This window comes from Nomia melanderi, chromosome 4 (assembly GCF_051020985.1).
Source record: "Nomia melanderi isolate GNS246 chromosome 4, iyNomMela1, whole genome shotgun sequence".
Taxonomy (NCBI): domain Eukaryota; kingdom Metazoa; phylum Arthropoda; class Insecta; order Hymenoptera; family Halictidae; genus Nomia; species Nomia melanderi.
Window position 1 is genome coordinate 14372814 of NC_135002.1, and position 8860 is coordinate 14381673.

Genomic DNA, 8860 nt, shown 5'->3' on the forward strand with positions numbered 1-8860 from the left:
TTCGGATTTACTGCAAGTATCTAAATTTATAAAATATGAGATAGATAATTTAGAGTTGTATGAAAATTATAATCAATATTTTTATTAATGTAACTCGTTTTATTAGTATTAGACTAATAATAAGTATTTATAAGTGTTATTGTATTTATATTAAAGCGACATAATAAAAAAATTCGAGAAAATTTTTATATTTAATGTGAGACACTAAAGAATGTATCATAAATGCATATATAAATAAGTACATTGAAATTAAATATTTAAATTCATAAAAACAAATGGACCACTTTCTTAACATTACTCTAGAATGAATATTTGTACGAGTTCACATTTTGTTAAATCAATTTACAATCATAGGTATTAGTAAAAGATTGTTATTTGTTTATTGAGATTTTTATTGGGTTAAAAATAAAGTTTACACACCTTATAAAATTCTATTATTTTTTATCGTGTAAATTAATTTTTTTTTACAAAATTTGAAAACATTTCAAACCTCATTTCGGTTTTTTATTATTTTTGTTATTTTTTTATTATTTTCCAAACAATTAGTATTGTTCAAATGTGTATTTTCACAAAAATATGGATGTTAGCTAAACGTAAGATTTTTTAATTTAGTTTTCACTTCATCCTTCTTTCCCGCAACGAAATCTCTTAAAATAATTTAGTTTATTATTATTTCGTTATGTTTATAGTTACACTCTTGATTTACCCAGATCAATTAACTAAAAGCTTATTTAAAAAATCACATTTGTTACCCGATTAATTGAAATAATTAATACTAGAATATGAACAGTTATCTGCACGTTAATTCTCGATTGTATTTATGTTAATGCAACTCATTGGAAAAAACATTCGTGTTTGAAACAGGCTTTAACACGTACTGTCTCCTCCTTTTCGTCAGTTTCTTATATTACTTTCACCAGCAGACCGTCCTCTTACAATCAGTTTTATGCTGACTCCTATGAACGAAGGTGTCTACCTACCAACGGAACAATGAATCATTTAATTGTAAGTAAAAAGCTCTTTTGTATAGTCTAAATCTATATCTAGCAGGTAACTTAATTACCGAATATTATTATGATTATTTGTTATATATTGTTTCTTCGTGGTATAAAATGATTAAAGATCAATTTTTTATGTGTGGGAGATTCACCTTAATTAAATCAACGGTATTGATATCACAGATATATTATTCGAAATTTTTCGAAAATGTCTAGAAATTATTAAAGAAAGTACATAATTAACGTGTTTTAGTAACTGTTTGATAAATAATATATTCAAGAATTTAAAGATTTTGATACTCTGCCGAACGATGATTCATTTAATTACCTAATTTGCTAGTTATTTTGAGTAATATGCGAATAACACAAAAATTGAGAAACCTAAAAAATAATTAGTGTATAAAGGCTTGTATATTGATGTATGGAATAAAATTCTTGCTCCCATCACAGTTATTATTGCGTGACACGATCGAGAGACTCCGCAATCAGCGTGGAATGTCATTTGTATACAAGTCCTACGTAAAACTAAAATCGATAATTTAATTGTTTTACGTACTTATCATTATTAAATGGTGAAAACACAGTTAATCATCATTAAATGACAACTTGAATAATCACCAAAGCTTCCACTAACAGAATCTTTAATTTGTGATAAATAAGCTAATCAACTTCAAGAACTCGCCACTGTTAACGTAGAAAAAGAAACTGCAGACTTAAAGCTCATACGTTAAGGGTTTAACTAATGAAAAATTATTTGATCATGAGTCCTGACTATCAACGATATTTTCGAATCAGATCGCAATCGTTCTGATTAGCCCCTGCCTGGGGGACGTGTCGCATCTTTTGTCAGAATATTCGACCACCACAACTCCGCCACCACCACCCAGGCCTTATAGTTTCCAGTATCATGCCGGACGGTATCCTGGAAAGGTAGATCGAGTTCATCAAGAAAGCGGAGATGGTACTGGACACGTTCAAGGTAATTAAAACGATTAAATGTCACAAACATCATTAAACTGAATTAACAAAAACAATATATCTTTTTATTTGGATCAAGCACAGGAACAAAACGTAAAAAAATTATAAACCTCCAAACAGTTTGACATGATTTTCAAGTCTTATGTTCCTATACATCGATTTCTTACTTTATATTTTTTCAATAATTGATAAGTCAACATTACATCTGAGCAATTTATCTTTTTTCTTTAAAGAGTATATAAATGAAAAAAGAAGAAAAATAATAATAAAGCTAAGGTAATAAATAAACATTGTGGATCAGATTAAGTGGAAATTGATCGAAATTACAAATTGTTCTTTCCAAAATGTGAATGTTTTAAATCTTAATCTTATAAACATATATCTATTTCATCCTTATAACGAGTACTTTTACTAAACGACCTTGCAAAGTGTTAATGTTAACAAGTTTCTATTTATAGTAAAACCGTTACTTGCATTGTCTTCCAGGATCTTACTCATTCGTTGATCCCAAACACAAACTGCGGACAGTACAGTACACTGCCGACGAAACTGGATTCCATGCCTCCTTAATAAATTACGAGGACACGGTTGCGCAACCTGTCGATTCAGAAGCTGTACGGCTCGCCAAGGAGAAACATTTTCGGCTTTATCAGAAGATCGCTGAAGCAAATGCTCATGGTGTTCCAGCGAGCCTCCCGCGAGTAAGAGATATTTTATTTTTTCGATTCATTTCAAGGTAGAAAATTACCGATTTGAACCATTGCACAATCGACTTAATCCAAACTTCTGGACAGTGTCAAGAACTTTAATAAAATTAAAATGTTTAGATTACGATGCAACTAAATAAACAGTTTCTATTTCCATTGTATAATAGATACAGTACGGTTTTAAACAGAATATTAAATTTTGATTATATTGACTATTCACCGTCTCTAATTTATAATTTACGTAACAAAAATATAAAAATTCGTTTTTAACTTTAAGAAGTTTTTGTTCCAGGAACATTAAAATAGTGTAACTCAATTACTAAGCGCGTCTCACTTTACAGGATTCCGTAAGTGTAGTGCGAGCGAAGGATAGGCATAATCAGCTTTATCAAAAAATTGCAGAAGAACATGCCGCGATCGCCGCTCAAAGAGAAGCGGAACGATTAGCTTATGAAGCTACTTCTGTTGTGAACGACGTAAATCCGGATCATACATATTAATGCAAAGAAACATTACAAGCATTCAACCCAGTAGTAAGATGAGCACTACAAAATTGCGTATTATAACTCTCTTAACGTGCCGTATGTTGTGTAGATTTTCAAGTTGATTGTATCACTTTACAAATTTAATAAAAGAATGAAATAATTTTATGTACATTTAATTTTTCCATTAAGTTGGAAAAACTCTAATATAAAGTTATATGAATAATCAAATAAAATCTTTCGTTTTAGATTATTAAAATAAATTTTATAAGGTGCTTCTTATATAATAAATTGAAATAAATAAATAATTAAGTTATCTTTTGAATAGTTGTAATTATTTATGTTATAACAAGCATGCTGTTTCAATATTATTAATACAATAACTCAATTTATGTTGAATCAGTGATATCGATTATAATTACGAATTTGATGAAATATATACAGTTATATATCGGGAATTAAATAAAAGGAACATATAAGTACAAGTATAAAGAGCATAATAAAGAAAACCATTCCTTATGCAAATATAACATTGCTTTATTTTATAAACGTAGGACAAACGACGCAGGTCATTACAAAAATAAGATTACAAAATATAATATTTTACTTAAACAGATTATGTAATTATTGCGCGTACAAACAATGATAATCTATTACTGTTTAATTATTACAAAATGTGTATTGAATCAGCCAGTATTACAAACGTCTTTGAACAACTTCATTTCATTTTTTTTTTTTACATTACGTTTGTTAAGCAATCTTTTGTTGATTTTTAACTTACTAATAAATATTTTTAGAGTATCCAAACATACAAACATTTCTTCTCTTCTTTTGCTTAAGGGTAACAAGACTTACATTTTTAATATGGCTGAATCTTTCATTCACAGCACAGTTGTTTTTCCATTCGCCTTTAACTTTAACGAGAAACACTCCTAATTCTTATTAACATAATTATTGATTTTTTATTTTATAATAGTACTTACTGTATGTAATTTAATTGAATGAAAAACAAAACAATGAAAACATTGGCAGTTAAGATTATTTCAAATAATAATTAGTTATAAAGATTCATAGTAAAGTCTTGATATCATTTCTTTATATAATTACACGCTCTATCATTTTCATTAATACCTAAACAATGGATGATATAGTATTGCATCAAATTGAGCACTGTCTCTTACCATGGATGACACAATATTCAGTCGAATAACTATGTCCTCAAGAAACTGAGGCAATACAATAAAGTAAACTATATAATAATATAATAAAATTTTTCCTTATGTTATAAAAGCTTTCATATATCTTTACTTATTATACTAGATATAAGTTTCGAACTTAACAGCCCTGTAGTGGATGGAAGGTTTTAGTACTGAAGTTTCATACCAAGCTTCTCACTAGGATATTAAGCATATTCACGTATAGATATTTACTGCACAAACTCGAATTAACTAGATTTATAAGATCTAAAAAGTTAAAAACTTTTTTACAAAATGTACCGCCCTCCGCATGTAATTTTTTGTAATTAATAAGGAATGTTTCTCGATAAAGTATAATAATAATAATAATAGTTGTAATAATAATAATAATAATAATAATAATAACAACATTCACAAGTCTAGAGCTATTGTTTCTGGTAAAGGGTTAAGAATTTCTCTCCACCATTTTATAAAGAAGCAGAGAGCTAAATTTGGATCTTAACCACCCTACTTGTACGCAGAAATTTTTATTTTTTAGAGTATAAAACGTTGCTTAAAATCATTTTACATTTCAACGACTCTCTCACACGATGTCATTATTGTTTTTATTATGCTAAGGAATTCTGTAGAACTATTACATCGATTTCATTCTAGCGATCTTTTGGTCGTACGACAATCGTAATCTTTTAAATACCCGTATGAAAACGATGCTATAATTCTAATCTAGTATTTACTGCAGAATATTCTGCTCTATACGTACACAAGGTGTCCTAAGGCAAATATTATTTAATGTGATGTATGAACTATTAATGTTATGATATCATGATAAAAAACAGATTTTTACGGATAATATAACAACATAAAATCTATCAAGATGAATATAATATTTCTTTTACTTTTCCCCTATATAATTGTTTTTATTTTAATGGATTTAAGAAAAAAACCTAAGAATTTACTAAGTGTAATTGTCATAGAATTTTTCTGTCTAACATTAACAGTTGAAATATTTTTTTAAACACTTTTTTTATACACCTTGTATATAAAATAAAACCTTTTGATATAAAAGTTAGGCAAAAAGAGAAAGAAAAAGAATAACAGCATTGAAAATGTATACCTTTGAATAGTTCAAACCCTCCATTTGTTTACGTTTTCAATCGTGCACAAAGTCGTGCACAATTGTATGTTATGGTGAATTTAAACATTTCCCTGCTAATGCAGCAGCCTTGGAAAGCACTATTTGAATATCCATTGAAGGAAAATTCTAAAAGTAAAATAAAATAATTACTCCTCTTTTTAATGCCATTTTGTGTAGTATCCCTAGTTTAGGCGATCCATACTGCTAATAATAAAATTTTTATTAGAATTTATTCAAGTATCATTATCTCATAGATAATTTTTATTTTTCAGTTTTCCCTTTATTTAGGTTATCTTCAGCTTTAACCTATCTTTGAATACTAACGATTTCATCAAATAATAACAGACTGTACATTTGAAACTAATGAAATTACATATTTATTATAAATTTTACTTACTTGTAACAGTTTGACGTTTGTAGCAAAATCACCCACAAGTAATTGGTCCCTCAATAATCTGAAAAATTTCCTTGTATTTATATATCAGCTACAAAAAATGAAATATATTTAGAAAAGTAATATTTACAAGATCATGGCACAGCAAATATGTATCAGAAAGCTAAATCTGTTCTCATCAGCAAATAGAGAATCCCAAATTCTCATGACATCAGGTAATGGAAACTCTTGAGAAAGAAGAAGTGTCAGCCACCTAATAAAAAATTTTTGTTGAGTTACATGTACATTTAGTTAAAAGACATTTCTAATGTAAATGTAATAGAATGTGCACTAAGTAAGCTTACCTAAAACTGTAATATTGTGGACATAATTCTTGTTGGCGTAAACGCATCCAAACTTCAGGGTCATTAGCTTTCACTTGCATGGTAAGTTTACTCATCATTGAATTTATTCCAAATTCTGCTTCATCCAACGACTTTATAAAAAAATCTCGAATTTCACCCATTAAATTGGTAAAACAAAAAAAAGTATCTGCTTCTGCATGTTCTATGAGAAGTATAAAATTTAATTATTAAATATTTAAAAGAATACAGTGCCTATTTAAATATTTATAATTAATGACAGTTCAATTATAACACTACATAGCAATACCCGAAGAGTCTGAGTTAAGTAAAAATTAAAATTTCTCACATAGCTCTGACATATAATAAATTATCTTGATCTGAATGTTTATTATGTATGTATAAAATATTATGTACAAACAGTAATAAATATTTAAATCTTACCTCTCCATTTTTGATCAGGATCACAAGCAAATACGTGATAAATAGGACCTACAATTTCATTCATTCCTTGCACATAGCCTTGGCCTGGATTCAATTTAGCGTATAAGAAAAGTATTCGTTCTAACACTTCCCAATGTGCCTCGCCACCCTCTGTAAGCGGTGCATAATCTTCTGCAGCTTTTCTAATTGAAACAGCTATCTGTAAGACACGTAAAATTATGATTCACAAATTATATATAATTTATTTTATTTTAATCAATTATATTATGTTACCTGCTGCTTTCCATATCAGCATGTGAATATAGGAAATGAAATTAGTTTTGTGTTTATGTTATATTACTTATAGATTTAATTACCTTAGTAACACCAAGACCTTTTCGTTCCACATTTGCACTCCTTAAAACTGTATATTGTACTCTATGATGTAAACGTTTCTGGCCACTGGCATTTACAATCTCTTTACAAGGATAATCTGTACCCTGTTGAAAGAACGATATATCTGGGCAGAGCCTCCTATAGAAGTATTTACTTTATTATCTTCAAAATAACATATTATATAATTTCTATATAACCGTATTAGCTGAAACATTTCCTTTAATTTTAATATTTCAACAAAATCTTTCTCATATTTATTTAAGATTCTTTTTATCCACAATATAGTAGTAAATGTTATTACTGGTTGAAGATATCAAGTAGAAATTAAAGTACCTTTGGTTTTTGTATTATAGTGAAATATTAAACATAAAGAAAATATTTAGAATGATAAGTTTATGAAAGGTATTTGTGTAATAATAATAATAATAGTTTTACCTAACATCCTTATCTATTTGTAAAAGAACTTCATTGTCTTTAAAATAAGTTTGCCACTTGCTATCAGGATTTAAATTTAAAGGATGATCATGAAGCGTAACATCTACTCTTTCACCATCCGCATTTGCTTCACCTGGAGTAACAATCAGATCTTCTACAATTAATAAACCTTTGAATTATTAATACAGCTTATTTTTTTTAAATATACCAAATAAAATAATGATTAATAAAAATTTATAAAGTACCAATGAAAGTTTTATAAAGTATTCTTTTACGGGTAAGTGTTTCTGACCAACTGGCCCTAGTTGGAGGTAAATAATTTAGCAAAAGTTTCCAACATAACGGTCTTAAACCTCCTTCATCAGGAATTCCTAATAACAATTTTTGTTTTTAATAATAAATACATTTTCATTAAACTATACTATGACTTTCATAAACATCAATATAAGATAACTGGATAAAGTACACAGCATCCAACACAATAGACACAGAGGATAATACACATAATTAGATTCATACCATGAAAGCATAATCGTTTTATACTGACAAAATCTATTTCTTCAGCGTTTAATACATCTTCAAAGTCGTTTAATCTGGAAAAGGAAGCTTCGTAATTGAAAATTTACAAGCAGGTTAAAGTATATGAATGATTACCTTTTTTTCAAAATACTCATCGTGGATGCGTACAGCACGTGCGGTCTTAAACAAGAAATCCGCTATGTTCTTATCGACATTCGATAGACGTGTGGGCGTACAATGATACCCGTTTCTCATATTATTGTCGGTGATCTGCCACATTGACAGACGGCATAACCGTCATGTTATTTTCCCTTAAGACTGATCGTCTCTTATATTAAACAATGATTCAAACTCTTTATCTCAGGGTGTGGAGAAACCTTTCTTATCATTGCAATATGGCACTTTACTCTCGAGACTACAACTATGTGACAGCTATAGTTTCTGCACAAATTAACCAGCTCTAACCTAACCTATTTGACGTAAACGTTCACAGCAGACGGGGATAATATGACTTTCTTCTCACATGTTAATGCAATTTTCTTGACTTAAAAATATGTTGTGCTTTGTAAAATAATAATGCTAAGTTTCATGTTCATATATGCTTATATTTATTCAATAAAAATTACGTAGAATTAAGCTAACGTATAAAGTAAAGGAACATAATTTATCGTCTGCTGTAGATAACATGTTATGACATAAATTACACACGTTCTATATAAAGAATATAATTTTTATACTGCTTATATACTAAATAAACATTTAAAAAGAAATGGAAACAAGGAACATAAAAATAATAAATTCGTACACAATTATTAATACTTTACTCGAAGTACTTTTAATTTCTTTGAATAAAATT

General features: G+C 28.3%; 2 protein-coding genes across 3 annotated transcripts; one reads left to right on the plus strand and one right to left on the minus strand.

The window, feature by feature from the left end:
* The first annotated feature begins 859 nt into the window (after positions 1–859).
* On the plus strand, positions 860–3313 carry LOC116425388 (uncharacterized). The gene is made up of 4 exons (XM_031973003.2): positions 860–1005; positions 1794–1977; positions 2463–2677; positions 3025–3313. Exons 1-4 carry the CDS (start codon positions 991–993, stop codon positions 3181–3183), a joined length of 573 nt encoding a protein of 190 aa, XP_031828863.1. The 5' UTR covers positions 860–990; the 3' UTR covers positions 3184–3313.
* Positions 3314–3684: 371 nt separating this feature from the next.
* LOC116425368 (TBC1 domain family member 13) lies at positions 3685–8668 on the minus strand. 2 transcript variants are annotated; one of them, XM_031972972.2, is made up of 10 exons: positions 8140–8668; positions 8005–8078; positions 7731–7856; positions 7486–7639; positions 7032–7188; positions 6676–6874; positions 6235–6436; positions 6021–6143; positions 5894–5951; positions 3685–5622 (listed from the first exon to the last, which is right to left on the minus strand). In XM_031972972.2, the coding sequence occupies exons 1-10, from the start codon at positions 8157–8159 to the stop codon at positions 5545–5547; spliced, it is 1191 nt and encodes a 396-aa protein (XP_031828832.1). In that variant the 5' UTR covers positions 8160–8668; the 3' UTR covers positions 3685–5544. The 2 variants fall into 2 exon arrangements, with proteins under 2 accessions (XP_031828832.1, XP_031828831.1); XM_031972971.2 differs by having other exon boundaries at positions 6676–6877.
* Between the last annotated feature and the right edge of the window lie 192 nt (positions 8669–8860).